This window comes from Periplaneta americana, chromosome 9 (assembly GCF_040183065.1).
Source record: "Periplaneta americana isolate PAMFEO1 chromosome 9, P.americana_PAMFEO1_priV1, whole genome shotgun sequence".
Lineage (NCBI taxonomy): Eukaryota > Metazoa > Arthropoda > Insecta > Blattodea > Blattidae > Periplaneta > Periplaneta americana.
In genome coordinates, this window is record NC_091125.1 from 71,469,877 (window position 1) to 71,487,654 (window position 17,778).

General features: G+C 36.0%; 1 protein-coding gene across 1 annotated transcript in view; it reads right to left on the reverse strand.

The window, feature by feature from the left end:
• Positions 1–2,143: 2,143 nt before the first annotated feature.
• The window catches only part of ADD1 (ADD domain-containing protein 1), a 50,365-nt gene continuing 34,730 nt past the window's right edge, over positions 2,144–17,778 (reverse strand). The window contains exons 6-7 of the mRNA XM_069834983.1: positions 17,262–17,407; positions 2,144–8,622 (exon numbers count right to left, since the gene is read on the reverse strand). Of these exons, the coding sequence (XP_069691084.1) occupies positions 6,318–8,622; positions 17,262–17,407 (2,451 nt within the window). The 3' untranslated portion in view covers positions 2,144–6,317. The remainder of the gene's footprint in view (positions 8,623–17,261; positions 17,408–17,778) is intronic.

Here is a 17,778-nt window from a genome sequence, read left to right on the forward strand (position 1 = left end):
ACAGGTAAAAAAAAATAAATAAATAAGAGCCCTCTCTGCATCCCAAGCCAACTTGCCACTCTAGCTCAAATGGCTGTAAAGAATAAAAACAAAAAGCAATAAATTGTTAAAGAGATGAATATCCAGTTAATAGACATAATTAGCTGGAATGTCGTTGCTGTCAATACTGGCACCAACTTTCACGTATCAACAAGTAATGAGAAAGTGAAAAGGAATGATGTAAGAATGTTTAACGTAAGGAAGAACTCCCCAACTTTGTATACTATAAATATTCTTACAAAGAAGATGATTTCATGGAATTTAAAGTTGACCAACCAAAATGAAGAACAAAACGCAAAACTGAAGTAGGCTTTATCTCTCACCACTGTAAGGAGCTTCCTGCCGTCTCCAAAGTGAAAAAGGCAGATCTGCCTAGTGTTTCTTATGGGTTCTACAGGCAACTGAAATTAAACAAAAAAGAAGAGAAGAAAAAATATGACTTACCATCATTATCTATTTTATATTTTTTCATTAATAATCTTCCTTGTATGTAATCGTGAAAACTTTGTAACTAATTCAACAGTTCATAACACAAACAATTGTCAAAAAATTACTTTCATACTCCATATTGTACTACCAAAAAGGAGTGTGTTATATGGCAGTAAAAATGTTTAATAGCCTTCCTATGGATATAAAAAATGAAACTAAAAAATTAAGATTATTTAGGGCCAAATTAAAAAAGTACCTAATTTCTCACGCCTTCTATTCTGTAGGTGAATTCAAGACATTCAACAACACTTCATGAATATTCATATGTTGTATTAAGTATTGATACAACTTTGTGTTGTACTAGTAGACTATATTGTAAAACTCTTCTGTACATATTTCAACTAGACTGTGACTAATTAAGACTTTATAGTAGGCCTACTATTAATTTTTTTTTTTCGTTTGACATGTTCCATATTCTAGCTGTGAAGTAATGTACGAATATCATGAAATGTAAATAAATACAATATAATATAAAGACTGTTTTATATTTTTCTAAATTTTATATCAAAAACTTCAGTTTAGGTCAGAAAAAATAAAACTGATAAGCTTGTTCTTATACTGACTCATATAGACTTTAAGAAATGTGATTATGCTTGTTCAGAAACATTTAATAGTGTAGCAGTAATATTTCATTCATTAAAATAGCTGCTGTTATAAATTTCTGCAATAATTATCTGAAGAAACAGGAACTAACTCAAAATGTTCACTGGATTATAACTCATTACCACCAGAATAAAACTGTGATAACTCAAAATAAGGTCACAATTCCAAAATACATTATGCTAATAACTCAAAATTATTTCAGATTGTTTAATTTTTTAAATGGTACAAGGAAAGAAATTGCAGAAATAATCATTAAATAATATTTTTAACTTAATGCTACTTTAGTTAAAACATTTAAATACATATTTTATCTACTGTGTTTGATGTACCATTTTAAAAGCAAACTACTAAAGCTTTAACTCGCTTTTCTTGAAATTATATTTTTTTAATTGTTACAGTATTGCACAGATAAGGTGATATAGTGGGGAGACTGGAACTGAATATGTGTATGGTGTATACAAGTCACTCACAACATCAGGTTGTATGCGTTTTTAGGCTTTCATGATGGATGTCACCAGAATTTGACTTTTGGGTATTCCACCATGTTCTGGAACTTGACATTTTCTTTTTAGGAATACCCAAAAAGCTTAATTTTGAACATCAGTCTGATTTAAAACATTTCTGCAATAAAAAAGAACTATTTCCATTGCTTATTTTTAAAGAATTCACAATGTTTCGAAGACTGGTTCTAGTCTTCATCTTCATGTGAAAAAGGGGGAAATTGAGAAGGGTAGCTACTCGATGGGTCATTACAAACACAGCCCCTCCTTTCTTTCACCTGAAGACGAAGACAAAACCAATCTTCGAAACACTATGAATTCTTTAAAAATAAGCAATGGAAATAATCCAATCTACACCTCTTCTTTATAATGCACCATTGTTTCCTCTCTCTTTAATATAAACTTTATTGCAATAGCCAAAAATCCATGTTACCAACAATAAATTGGCAATATGACCATTCAAGCCTTATCATGAACAGTTAATATTATTGTGAGAATTCAAATTCAGGAACCAGTTTTTTTAATATATATTTTTTATGTTATTCAAGGAATCTTGATTCAGGAACCTCACTACAGTTTCCCCAATCAGTTACAACATTGCCCTGTAACAGGTTCATAAGTGAATACCTGGAAAACATAGAAAACCTGTTCACATACTGTACACTACTATATGTCTCTTCTCTCAACTCCCAAATGAGAGATTCGCAATTTATTAAAGTGTGTTTCAAAACTGAAAAATTTCATACAGGAACAAAAGAGATGCTCAAAGGCAAGCCCTGCTTACTCATGTAATAATTCGTCTCTTGATCGTTTAAATAAACATTGCCCTTGTCGACAACTTGGAAAAATATAACTTTAGCAAACATAGCTGTTGCTATAAATCTATGAACACATATAAAAATCAATAGTATAATGAAATTAATTCTAAACAAGGGAACAACTGCTGATATATTCTTTAAAACTTACAAAACTATGACCACTCTAGTGCTAACATATGCATCAGAAAATAGGACACTGACTAGACAAAGTCAAAAGAATAGAAATTAAAGAAACTCTATGTTACTACAAACAGAATTAAGAAATGAGATGAACTGCAATTCTTGGACATTTTATCAAGTCATTCAAATGAGTGTTGATAAAATATTGATGGTGGCACTGTACTGGCCAGTGATATGAGCTATATACTTGTATAACTTGAACAGTTGATTTGCATGTACAATCGAACCTCGATATAACAATTTTCTGGGGACTAGAAAAATTGTATTGTTTTATTTGGGTTATCACTGTATTGAGGGGTTACGAAATTTTGCCCATATTTATGTTATGGAAGTATAAATAAATATAAAACAACACTACATACTATGCAATAACATTTACTCGCCATTTGATTATCCTACTTGAAGTACAAACTCATTTAATACTCAAAGATTTTTTAATCATAATTCATTTAATACTCAGACTTTTTTTTTTAAATCAGTAATTGTAATCTGTCTTCTGATGTTGAGGCCTTCAGCAACAAATGTGTTTTTTATTGTTTCGAGCACAATCACATAGTCTGGTCCAGTGATATACTAAAGACACTAAACCACTTCAAGGTAGCAATGTCAAGGTCTTCTGCTGTTGCAGTTTATGTTCAGGATTAATTTTACCACTTGCGACAATGTTCTCCATTTTTTTTTCTATAATTGTAGGATGTTCCAGCTGGGGTCATTACAATCTCCAGTGACGTCAATTCCCCAGCTGATAGTGATTTTGCAATTCTCCGCTGTGTTGTATTCTCTTCCAATGTGATGTCAATTCTCACTGGGTCCTCTATTTCCTTGTGAATGTTGCCAGTCTTGACTGTGCAAACCCATACCTTTTAGCCACTTCATTCTGCTTCAATCCCCTATTTAAATCACTAAATGAAGTTAATTTAGTCTCCAAATTGATTTCTTTCGGAAAACGTATTATTTGTCTTTCTTGAGTTAAATTTTATATAACCTTGTTAACATGTTTCAGCCTGCTATCAGCCATCTTCAGAACTAGTTGTTGCTGGTCTTGGCGCCTTTTGTTTGTGTTTCCTGTGGGGATGTGTTTGTGTAGTGTAATGTGGACTCAAAGAGTGTGTGTGTTCTGAAATTGAGTTGTGTGTTGAGAATTTTGTTTGGATGTGTGTTTTGTAATATGGGTTAAAAGTTGTGTAATCAAGATGTATGATTTCTTTCGTATTATACCTCCCATCATTAACAAGTAACTAGAAAGTGAAAAGTTTCAGGTGGTCAGGAAGACACTGACAGAAACCATAAATGCAAATTCTGTAAGAGTCACGCACCCTTAAAGCAGGTAGAGTTTTATTGTAACATACTTCTTGTCCACCACTGTGAAGTAACAGCCTTCCTGATTGTGAAATGAGTTCAAATTCTGGTTGGGACAAGTTACCTGGTTGGGGTTTTTTCTGAGGTTTTCCCCTCAACCACATAAAGCAGAATTGCTGGGTAACTTTCAGTGTTGGACCTCGGACTCAGTTTGTCTTCATTAGTAACATTCCATTAATCATCTTCAATAGTTACAGGTTGACCAGGACATGGCGGACATGATTCCAGGATCCACCCACAGATGGCATGTCTGTGGGAGCCGCACATATCCCAGAGAAGCTGCAGGGGGCTTCAATTAGCAGAATGCAGTAGACAGGGGGAGTGTAGCTCCCTTGGATAGATGGTGCCTTGGTAAGTAGTGGAATTGACGGCAGCATATCCCTCTAAGATTCATGCACATGAGTTGCAAATAGATGCCATCAATCTGAAGAGGCTACAGAGGAACATCACAGGGAGGAGGGGCGGACTCCGTCAGACCTGGATACTGTGGTCAAATTGATAAGATGGCACCAGACAGTGAATCACGTGCTTGATAAGCAATCCTAAGGACTTCAAAATAATCCCAATATAAGAAGGTTGCATAATAAGCCTAAGGCTGCAGTAATTGCTTACAGGCCCTCTTCCGAAGGAAAAAAAAACACACTCCTTGCACAGAATGCCAACATTGGTCAACAGAAGTATGAAGGAGAGTAGATGAAGTAATGAAAAACATTTTTAAGAGGGCAATACCAAGTGAAAAGTGAAATACTGAACATGAAAACCAAGTAAATTAAAACAATTATTATGTTTTTACTGTTCCATTGGCATTTTTCCGAAATTTGACTATCATTGTAATGATGGATAAAACATGTTTGAAATATAGGAAATATGCCAGGACCAATCAAATTTATTGCTGCAAAAGGATTTATTGTTATATCGATTTTCGTTGTATGGAGGTTCGAGTGTACTAGATCTCTTCTCCTATTACTGTCCATTATAATACATTATTCTAATTTATTTTTAATAAAGAAGATAATATCATTGTCATGAAAGGAATACTCTAGTGTCACATTCAAACACTTCATTTTAAAAAGTAAAATGCAGACTTAATGTCACATAGTTTACATAATCTTCTCTAGACTTTACAAAAATAACCTTATGTTCACTTGCAATTACATATAAAAATGTATGCAAAAAATCAGATGATGATGATGATAGCAATAAAAATATGTAGTTTATCTAGGTATACAGAGTGATTTTAAAATGTTTGGGATAATATGCAAACACATTTCATGCACTAGATGACTAGAGAATGAAAATGTTTGCGTGTAATATGTGAACTAAACTCAATTGAAATATTAAAATTCAACAAAGATGTTGGAACATTTCCTTCTTTTTTTCCTAACAGTCTCATGTACAAACTGTCAAGTGAACATTTTTTTTTTGCTAGAATAACCTAGTGATCTATTTAACATTCTCTTTAACATTTCTAAATCACAATGACAGCAATCATTTCCATCCACATAAACCTTCTTTGTCCTGTGCAGCACATTTGTATATCTTCTGTGCATTTTACAAATTCGCTATATTACAGGAAGAGAAATGTATTTAATTATTAAAAGCTGTCAAATCCTAATCATATTTGCCACATATCACAAGAATGTATAATTCTTACTTGCTCTCACAAAAATTATTTTTAGATAAAAAATAATGAAGGGGCCAGCCCAATGAATATGTGCTGACATCAGTACCGGTAGTAGTTTAGTAAAATGGAGAACAAATAAAAAAAACTGCAATATGTATAATTACGACTTAAACATTCACCATCATAATCTTCAATGGCTGTCAAGTTTATTTAAGATTTGTTCTGTAATAGTATTGGTAGTCTCAGACCCAAAAAAATACATGAGTAAACAGGGTAGTTTGCAATCCTACTGACAAAACAGTACCTTCAATGGGATACTGATCCTTCATGCTTGTTTAGAAACATAAAATGCTTTATCCTTGATGATGAAAACTGTATAGCTGCATTAATGGAAATGTTTAATTTAAGAGAACTTATTACTGTACTGAAATTTTCTATTATTAAGTTCAAAAAAAGAAACAATTCCTAGAAACAGAGAGAGAGAGAGAAGCACATTTACTAAAAATACAATGCAGTAATGTCAACACTCATCTCTATGCTTTTCACAATACCAAGATCTGTATCTTCACAGATTCTTATTCAAAGGTACAAAATTAATGTGTCCATATTTCTACTTTTTAAACATTAATTATAGAAAATTTCAATTCAGGTCTCAATTCCACGTTTTTGCACTTTTTTCTGAATCCAATGGGATGGCCATTGCCATTATGATGTTGTGTTTACCCTAGGAATGGCCACAGAGCAGGGCTTTAATATCTTCTCAATGTCTGAGGCAGTCAAGTCAACTATCGGTACAGGATCTTCTGAGTCGTTCTCCTTCACTTGTAAGTATGGCACCTGTATAGGGGGCGAGGAACTATCTCTTTTCCTCTTGTCTGCAGCATCCGGAGAAACACTGTGCTTCCTCTTCCTACTATTCATCTCACTATCTGTCTTAATTCCACTTGGTCCAGCCACAGGCTCAGGCTCTTCAGGCTCCTGTTTTATCACTATCTCTGTATCACTTGCGTTTACAATGTGTTCACTATCATCTTGTACAGTATTCTCAGATTTCCCTCTACTAGAAGATTCACTTATATTAGATGGAGTGCTACTGCCCGAAGACATGGGCGTGGAGATTGTGCAAGCAAGAAAGTCTGTAAATGCACATGACCAACCTGTTGGCCGTGTAACACCACACTTATCTGCGTCTGTAGATGCTTTCTTCTCAGGTTCCTCCTCCTCCTCCATCTCTTCAAACTCTTTCTTCTCAGGTTCCTCCTTCTCCTCTTCAAACTCTTTCTTCTCAGGTTCCTCCTTCTCCTCTTCAAACTCTTTTTTCTCAGGTTCCTCCTCCTCCACCTCTTCAAACTCTTTCTTCTCAGGTTCCTCCTTCTCCTCTTCAAACTCTTTCTTCTCAGGTTCCTCCTCCTCCTCCACCTCTTCAAACTCTTTCTTCTCAGGTTTCTCCTTTTCCACTTCTTTAAACTCTTTCTTCTCGGATTCCTCTTCTACCTCTTCAAACTCCTTTGATTCATGTGTCTGTGTAGCAACGTCCTGCACAGGGGTCACTACTCCACCACCTTTCTGTGCATTCTGTTTCTCCTTGTCATCTGATGAATTCAAGTCTGTAAGTATTTCATACAGAATCTTGGAGCCATATTTGTCTCTTAAGAGGTCCCTCACTGTATGTGCATGGAAAGGTTTGAATTCTGGGTTCTGCACCTTACGTTCAAGAATTGCAGTGTCACTAAAAGGGTCTTCAGAATAGCTGTCTGTATCACTTAGGTCCTCACCGCATTCATTGGCATCCTCGTGGTCTGACTCGCAGGTGATGTCAAGGTCGAGTGGTGGCTCAGGGTCCTTTTCTGGTAATTCTGCATCACTACTTTTCTCTTTGTCACTCTTTTGTGCAGTCAGCCAGTCTCGGAACCCAGCTTTAATGCTATTCTGTTCTGCAGCCAGTCTGCCTGTTGCTTTTCCAAGCAAGTGGTTGAACTTGCTGGCGAGGTGCCTCACACCCTTTGCATTGTGTCCCTTTTTGTTCACCTCCGACATGAACTTTCGACGCAAGATCTCTACATGGAAGGCCAGTATTTTTGATGATCGATCTATTTTTCTGAGAGACTGAATCATCCACTCAAAGTCTTTCACCACTTCTCTAGAGTCCTGAACATTGCTGAACACCTCCACAATATCGTCATCATTCTCGCCAGATAGATCTATGTGCACTGTATCTTCTTTCTGAGACTGCTTTGTGACTGGAATAGTGACGACAGAAGGTGCCACAACATGAATTTGACCAGAAGGCTTTGTGCCACTGGACAAGGGTGTGAGTAATGGAGGTTCGTTGTTAGGGCTAACGACAAGAAATTTTGCTGGGGATGGTCCTACAGGTCTCACAGTACCCGTGTTGGAGCCGGACATCGTGTATATGACGCTGTTTGCTGTGGTATCTTGGTTTATATACACTTTGTTAACTGGAGCATTTGTATTAGACAGCATTACAGAGCCAAAGCGCACAATGGATCCAGGTGTAGTTTGTACATCCACAAGTCGAACTTTCTGGGGTACAGATGGCGAACAGAATGGCACAAGGGTGGGTGCAAGCAGCACGTGGTTCTGGGGTGTGCGTGGTTTCATAACAACAGGCCTCTGTACCTGTGATTCCTGATCAACAGCTCGCACTGCAAGATTCGATGAATTTAAGGACTGATTGGAAGGTCCTTCTCCATTCATGATAGTACAGCGAGTGTTTGTGAGAGTTGATGTTGTAGGGGAGCTGATATTGGAAGCTGTGGTTGTGACAAGACTGGATGAAGAAAAGGAACTCCGTCCAGGAGTCAATAATGTCTTCAGCTTGCTTGATTCCATGTCGACTGATGTTACCATTGTGTACAAGGGAGGTAGCAGCAGTCTTAGGGGTTGTCCTGCTCTGAAATAAGCAGGCTTCTTACCCTTGCAACATAGGTTTGCATTGAAACCTGGACACTTCTCTGCTTCTTCTGCAGGTATCTTCAACGATCCCACACTGCAAAAAAAGAAAGCACAGCTTACCTCAATTTACAGTAATTCTGACTTATGTGCCACATAATCATACACAAACCAGAAACCACTTTGTTCTCTATATTTCTGTAAAACTATATTCAGAGGACCATTTCCTAAAGAACTTGTCCACATTAAGCAATGAGGTACATCTCATGACATTTGTCTCATTATTATCGACTTTGATCTATGGCTCTATGAGAGCTCCTATGAGATACACATTGAAACAAATACCTGTGGGGAAGGTTTTCTCAATGTACTTGCTTCTTCTATCATTCTTATCTCATTATTTCCCCACTAATGCCACATAATTTCCCTAAAAAAATTAACTATCTCTACAGTTTAAGGAGTAATAATTTAAAAAAATAAATGCCCACTTATCTGCCTATCCATCCTCCACTTGGAACCAAAAGATACACTTCTATCAGCTAGAAAAATATAATATTTTTCTTTGCTGTATGCAACTACAGTAGATACTGAATTCACTCTTGCAATTTACAAGAACTGAACACTATATCAATACATGGCATGATATATGCTGTGTATAACTACAGTGCAATAAAGAATTTGATTAGGTATTTAAATTTGATTCCACTTCCAAAATTTATCAGATAGTGTATCATAACAATTAACAATGCACATGAAGCTCATAGGCTTAGCAGGCATGGAGCATCGATCAAGAGAATATCAAGCATTTGACACAAATCCTAAAGCTGTGGAGAATCTCCGCAATAAATGGTAGTTTTCTGTAAACATTTGGGTTGGTTTTGTTTGGTAACTATCTAGTGGGGCCATATCTTATGCCTGCGCAATTTAATGAACATGTTTATGGTATTTTTCTTGCGGAAATGCTTCTGGAGCTACTTGATGTCCCGATTAATATTCGGAGAAATATGATCTTTCAACATGACAGTGCATCTGGACATTTTGGCTTAAATTGTCGAAATTATTTAAATGTACATTTTCCGAATCATTGGATAAGGAAAGCAGGTCCAGTTGCTTGGCCATCACATTGCCCATATATGAATCCAGTTGATTTTTGTGGTTGAGGTCATATTAAATCAATTATTTATGAAACACGGATTGACACAACAGAAGAATTATTTGCTAGAATTATTCTTGCTTTTGACGATCTTCGTAACCGACCATGGACATTTCAAAGGATTCATCATTCAATCACACAGCGTTTTACTTTGTGCGTCAACAATGACAGTCGCAATTTTGAACAGTTCCTATAGTTTGTCAATACCATTTTCTTAATATCTGGTATTAGACAAAAAAAGTTACTGTGTAACCATAGAAAGTAAATAAAAGTTATTTTCCAAGTTGAGATTCTTTAATTTTTTCCTTCATGTCACTATCACTTGAAAACGAAGCATTTTCGGACATTACTTTATTAATAAAAAATGTTTAATTTCATGCCCTCAAATACATCAGAAAATTAGGAATAGTCATTCTGTTACACTCTGTATATAACAAAAAATAAAGTAATAGAACTTTTCACTTGTTTCCAGACTTTCTCGAGGAAATGTTCTACTAGTAATGACCCAGATTTTCTCATAATGTTCATAAACGGACCCTGAACAACTATGACCCTGAAATAAAAATCCAGTCTTTCTAATGAAGGTTACCTGATTCCTCAAGTCTGGAGAAGGAAGGCATGGCGATAGAGTAATGTCAAGATAATGTTCACAATTTTAATATCAAGAAAGATTACTACATCGAAGTTCTTTGCTGTCTATGGAATTCAGTAAAAAGAAAACGCCTGTAGCTGCAGACTAGTGGTGACTGACAATGTACCTGCCCGTGTTCACGTCTCTCTCTCTCTCTCTCTCTCTCTCTTTACGTCCAGATTTTGTTCCCTGTTAACTTCTGGCTTTTCTCAAAGCCAAAATCACTGTTGAAAAGGAGGAGAGTGCAGATCACGGACGAAATTAAGGAGAATGTGATGAGGCTGCTGAAGGTCATACTGCAAGAGGACTCTGCAGACTGTTTTGAAGAGTTGAAGGGATGCTGGAATAAATATGTGCCATCCCAAGAGCAATACTCTGAAAGATACCAAGGCACCATTGTCCTAAACGACTTTTTATTTTTTTAATATCTAACAACTTAATATTTTCCAAACAGATCTATTATACCTAACTAATCTTTTTTTTTTTTTTTTTTTTTTTGGTTCAATGACAGGGTCCTTAACTAGTCACTATTCAACCCAACTCTACAAGAGATGCTCATAGACGACAGTAGTGCCAAGAAGCATAGACCACTTAGTATGTCAGAGACTATCCAGAGTGCATCACAGGTAGTGGGTCTACATTACATTTATAATGAATAATGTGATTATGGAGAATTATTAGGATATCACAGAGGAACTGGAGTACCTGGAGAAAACCCGTGTTGACTGAACCATGGGCTTACCCAACATAAGTTATAAATCCAGGGTGAAGCAGGATTTGAACCAGGGCTCTTTGGCTTATAAGTCCAATGTGCTAGTACTGAGTCACCATGGCAGTTATACTTGTGTGTTATATTCATGAAATTATGTAAGTAACCGAACATTACTGTACAGGAAAGAGAGAAACAAGAGTCTATTTAGTGCTGCTCATCGGAGTGACTACTACCGCAGAGGAATCGGAGATTACGAATAAAGCTCTCCACCGGTGATCTCCGGTACTATCGTAGGTGGAACAGGGGACGTACAGAGGGATGCGGTGGTTCGGAGCGAAGCAAAGTTGGAGGACGTAGAGCTCAAGGACGACCGGCACGTACGGACTGAGGGCAGTTGTGAGTGGAATAAAATGGCACCAAATCGTATATCCGTCGCATGGAAATTCTTTAATTTAGTTGAAGATAATAATAAAGTCGCACGATGTGAACTTTGTGGCCGAATTTACTCTAAGGGTGGTAGGACTTCGAATTTGTTAGACCATTTGAAGTGATCGCACAATCGTGAACTTGAAAGTAAGTAAGTAAATTTAACTGTTCAACTGCTGTCCTCAGCACAACTTTATTCAATATTTATATAAATGACTTACCCTCCCTATTAGAGGAATCAAACATGAAAACAGCACTATTTGCAGATGATATAGTTTTGTGGACTTCCGGATCTTACAGACATAGAGACAAAATTCAAAATTCTGCTCTTAAAGCTCTAAATCAACTACATGAATGGAATACATCAAATTTTATGACACTCAATTTAAGCAAAATTAACTACCAAATATTTTCACTTGGTAAAAAAGAAAGAGAATTCAATACCCAATACAATGGCCAACACCTTCCTAGGACTTATGAATCCAAATATCTTGGAGTTATTTTCGATAGTAAGTTAACATGGAGCAACCATTTGAAATACATTTCTGAAAAAGCTCGTAAAAGATTCTCCCTTCTAAAAAGACTAGCAGGAAAGAAATGGGGATGCTCTAGAATACTTTGAACACTACATACAAAATATTTATACAGCCAGTGCTGACATACTGCGGAGAAATTTTAATTACTTCACCTTTCATTAACGAAATAGAATATGTTCAAAACCAAGCTCTCAGACTCATTACTGGTGGAATCAAAACAACTCCAATAGATTCTATGAGATTCCTCACTAATATTAACAGCATCAAAATGACAATAGAAGAAAAAGCACTGATTCAGTATGAAAAACTTATTAGATTACCAGGAAACAATTGGCATTCATACAGTCCTCTCTGTAGATTGAAAACTCAAAAAAGTTTCATATCCATTGTTCAAGAATTAAAACAGAAAATCAATATCCCGAATTTAAAAGAAAACCTACAAATTAAACCAAACCCTTTAACTCTATTAAATATAGAATATAATCTAAATTTAACAGAAGAAATACTAAAATCAGAAGTAAACACTGAAATACTAAAACAATTGTCTTTAGAGACAATTAATATTAGGTACCCTCCACAAAACTGGCTTCATTTATGCACTGACGGATCCTTGATCTCCAGAGAACAAGGTGCTGGTGCAGGTGTTACGTGCTGTCTCTTCTCACTTATAGATCTCTTGGGCATGGAACAACAAGTTTTGATGGAGAAATCATTGCAATAAGTGAAAGTCTCAGGAATCTTCTATGCCACATCAATAAATTTAAAAATGCAGTTATATTGTCAGACTCCAAAGCAGCTATTCTATCAATAGTCTCTAAACACACACCTTAATCTAAAACAGCAGAAATAACTAACATGCTCTCTCAATTAATATCATTCAATAAAAGAATTGTATTCCAATGGATACCATCCCATTGTGGAATCCTGGGAAATGAGAATGAGGATGCTTTAGCAAAGAAGGGAAGCACTGCTACTTATAGACCTGTTACTAAATTTACGTTTTACTCTGTGAAAAGATTTATTAAATCTACATACTTAGTCTTTAACAAACAAAATTTGATAACACAATCTCAAGGGAAAAAATGGAACTCTCTGCATCAAAATCCACAGTTAATTCCCGATTTACCACGAAAATCGTCTGTAGCTGCATTTAGATTGGCAACAGGTCATGATTGTTTGGCCAAACACCTGCATAGAATTGGAATGTATCAGTCCCCTAACTGCCCATTGTGCAACTCAAACCAAGAAATGGATTCGGAACACCTCAAAATCTGTGCTTCAGTGGCTGGCCATGATAATATCTTTGAAAAATATTGGAGTGCAAGAGGTCAAATGACTTTATTGTCAAACGCCTGGCATTAGAAAACAACAACAACTCTTTTAAAAAGCGTATATACTTTGATTTATATATAAAAGTTCTAATAAATAATTTCGTGGTTTTGTGTGCAGACAGAGTAACATTGTGAATGAAAAACTGAAAAGCAGAAGAATTTCTAAGATTGATCCAGCATATTGTTACGAGATGAAACTCCAAACTTCGGTGATGAGCAGCTTACTTGAAAGGAAATATGAGTTGGTGATTGTGTTGCCAGAAAAGCCAAAGGCTCCTAAGACGCTAACAGGTCCGTATTTGGAAATCTCTATGGCGTGGACCAGGTTAGATAGATTCTCTGAGTAGGTCTAAATTTTAAAATGTAGGTATGTAAGTGTTTAGGCTAACATTAAGAGCCGTGGTTGTGGTACTCGTACTTGCTGTCAAAAATAAATTATTACCATTCAGATATACATTGACGGTTAATTAGTGATATCATCGTTTTCGTAGTTTTAAAATTACGCAAAACATTTGATACGATTTTTTTAAACTGCTTTAGTGCTGTGGTTCCAAAGGTCCACAGTCTAGGTCTAAATTTTAAAATGTAGGTATGTAAGTGTTTAGGCTAACATTAAGAGCCGTGGTTGTGGTACTCGTACTTGCTGTCAAAAATAAATTATTACCATTCAGATATACATTGACGGTTAATTAGTGATATCATCGTTTTCGTAGTTTTAAAATTACGCAAAACATTTGATACGATTTTTTTAAACTGCTTTAGTGCTGTGGTTCCAAAGGTCCACAGTCTAGAAAAAAAGTCTTGAAATTTCTATAAAATGTAACTTTCTGGCAATAAAAATCATACATAACTTATATGGAATATTTAAAAGGCAACTTGAGTTATTAGATTAAAATATTGAGTTTCATTCTGAAACTAAAGAAACGTGTGGTAATAATATAATTACAATTATCCTTAAGTTGATATCCGCTTGTATTTTTATTACAGAGGAAGAGTGACGCGTTTTAGAAGAGAGAGTTCAAATACTGACACCCTTTAACACAATGATCACAATCCTATCTGGTGAAGAATTTTAATAAATTACTTTGGACAGTAAACTTTAACCCATTGATACCACACATTTCTTTTGTTCCATTCTGAAACTCCCTTAATATATTTTACGTTAAACTAAACTGTTTAGAATAATAATTGACAAAAACTGTTTGTGAATAAACGAGTGTTTCCAGGAAAATTATAAAGGTTTACATTAGCTACTGAAAAGCTTTACTTCTGCGTTAGTTTTCAGTTAATTTTAATATTATTAATTTGATCAATGACATAAAACTAATACGCCTTTCCACTTATACTATGAATTTCAAAACGGAAAAAAAAAAAAAAATCTGTCAGCTAACATAGTACTTCAAGCAAAACAAGAAAAAAATAAGAGCCGAAGAAAAAGAGAGAGAGCAAGAGAGAGGTAAATAAAAAAGAGAAAATAAACAACAAAAAGTTGCACACTTGTTTTAAAAGATACGCGGGACGTAAGCGGACTCCAATCACTACCTGATCCGATTAAAGCATACCTGCACAAACAGCGCTCAACGAGTGTGCGCACTCCTTCGGAGCGGGAGAGCTGTGTTTACCGCTCACTGAATCGGAGAGGAAGAAACGTCAGAATGACATAGACTTGCTATAGGCAGAGGAGAGGGAAACGACCACTCAGCTATCTAGTGGAGTGCAGTGCGTATTCTCAGTAACTGTTTCACGTTGCTTACCTACTGCTACAGTGCAGTATGAAGGAATCTAAAAGACGGAAAAGTGGTGTTCAGGCAAATTCTTTCAATGTTGCATAGGAAAATGCTTATTTTTTCATAGCTTCTGGAGTAAATACTCAGTGCTTTATATGCCACAACATTTTGAAAGGTAGAAAGAAACGTAACATAATGCATCATTACGAGTCCAGACATAACGATACTAAAGATATTAGTCTTCAACAATTTAAATATCTCTCTTCAGGGAAAAGGCCAGCTCAGTGTTGATATGTTGACTAAATTACGGGATTTCAGTCGTAAACTTACACTTTTCGTAAGTCAGTTTCGGGAAGGTAATATGACTTACTTTTCGAACAATAGAATCTGCTCGTGATGAACTCATGTTAAACGATTATGTGCAAATATTAATTGAAATTCAAAATGAATTTAATTCTAGGTTCCAAGATCTTGTCTTAAGGTCCACACCGTGGAGTAATGATTAGCGCGTCTAGCCGCGAAACCAGGTGGCCAGGGTTCGATTCCCGGTCGGGGCAAGTTACCTGGTTGAGGTTTTTCCGAGGTTTTCCCTCAACCCAGTATGACCAAATGCTGAGTAACTTTCAGTGTTGGACCCCAGACTCATTTCACCAGCATTATCACTTTCTTCTCATTCAGACGCTAAATAACATAAGCTGTTGATAAAGCATCGTAAAATAACCTACTAAAAGTCTTGTCTTAATTGGAAAGAAGTTTAAAGTTATCATAATAAATTCCTTCAACACCAGTTGAAACAATGTCATATAAGTTACAGGTGGGCCTGGTTGGCGCAGTTGGTATAGCGCTGGCCTTCTATGCCCGAGGTTGCGGGTTCGATTCTGGGCCAGGTCGATTGCATTTAAGTGTGCTCATATAACCTCAGCAGTTGTGAGCGTCGTTAAATAAAACATAACATTTAACGATTTACAGTTCGGCACTTACTGATCTTCAATGTGGCCTAAGGGCTAAAGATCGTTTGAATAATACTACTAGCCTGGTTGAGTTTTACAAGACTAAACATTAGCAATAATATCTACGATTACACAGGCTGGCTGTGAAAATGATTGCTATATTTGGCTCAACATTTATATTTGTGAGCAACTGTTTTCTATAATCAACATTAATAAAGGCAGGCATCGAACATCTGTAACTGATGTTTCATTACAATCAGTAGGCTACTGTTCCTTTCAGCTGCCAACAGCATAAAACCTCGTTTTCATGTACTGATTAAATAAAAATATAAGAAAATGATATTATACATTTAAGTAGGTATAAAATTTCTATTATTTCTGTAAAATAAATATTTCTGTATTAATTAATAAGTCCAAGATAGTTTTGCAAACACTGAACGGGAATTCATTTCATGAACCTCGTAATAGTACTTCCTTTTGTGTACATTTTGTACGAGATCACCACTTCTGCCAGTCCACCCTATACAGAACGCAGCTAAAACCTGCATTCCGCTCATGAGCTGTGAGCCGGCTCAGACAGCGCAAACCTTGTGCAGGCTTGGATTAAAGGAATGCTCAGCGGAAAATGTATGTCTGCGCCGCAGCACATATACAACCTGCGCGGCATCAATCGGAGGTAACCAGAGGTCTCCGATTGAAAGCGGACAAACAACCGCTCCAGAGAAAAACCTAATCATAAGCAGTACTAAGTCTATTACTAAAATTAATTTGACAAAACACAAATTTATATAGCCATGCAAGACTTCAAATATGAGGAGCATTGTTTCAAAATAAGTTTTCTCCATTTTAGCATTTTTTTTTCTGTAATGCTTTCTTGAGCAAGTTGTGACATATGCAGTTCTGTAATGACCCATCATAAACAAGGATGGAGCTCCAGTTTTCAAAGCAATGAAATGAAATGCAACTGATTCACGCAGTAAGAGAGAAAGAGAGGGAGAGGGAAAGTAAGCAAAGGAAAGGAAAAGGAAGGAATGAAGGAAAGATAGAGAAAGGAATAAAAAGTAATGAAATGAAGTGGAAAAGATCTGGTCTGCTCCAACCAACACTTCCTCTTTAACATCATATTAAGATGGGAAAAAACACGTTTTATTACATTATCGTTGCAGATTTGAATTCTGCATTCACAGAATGCGGGAAAAATGTTACATTTTCAACTTTTTTAAGAAATGAGAAAACACGTTTTGAAACAAAGTCTGTCATATGAACTTACCTTTGTTGTTTGAGGAAAGTACTGAGACCCCAGCAAAGTGCGCGATGCTCCCACAGGGGCCGTGCATTGCAGTTATAGCACATCCAGTCTTTGCTGTCGATTACTATCTGTAATGCTTTCCTGCCCAGGTTGTGACGTATGCAGTTCTGTAATGATCCATCATAAACAAGAATAAAGCTCCAGTGTTCAGAGCAATGGAATGAAATGCAACTAATAAGAGAGAAACAGAGAGGAAGGGCAAATTAAGGAAAGAAAACAGAAAGAAAAGGAAGAAATGAAGGAAAGATAGAGAAAGGAATAAAAAGTAGTGAAATAAAAACAAAGAAAAAAATTAAGGAAAGGAAGTGTGAAGAAATAAAAAGAAAATCAAAGAAAGAAAACAACATTGTAAAAAAAGTATACATTTGTCAAGCGGTCTGGATTTTAAGTTTGCAGGTTGAATCTGTGCTGAGGGAAATTAATTTTTAAAGAACTATAGAAGCCCTAATTTCGCTCCCATTGGATGGGAATAAAATTA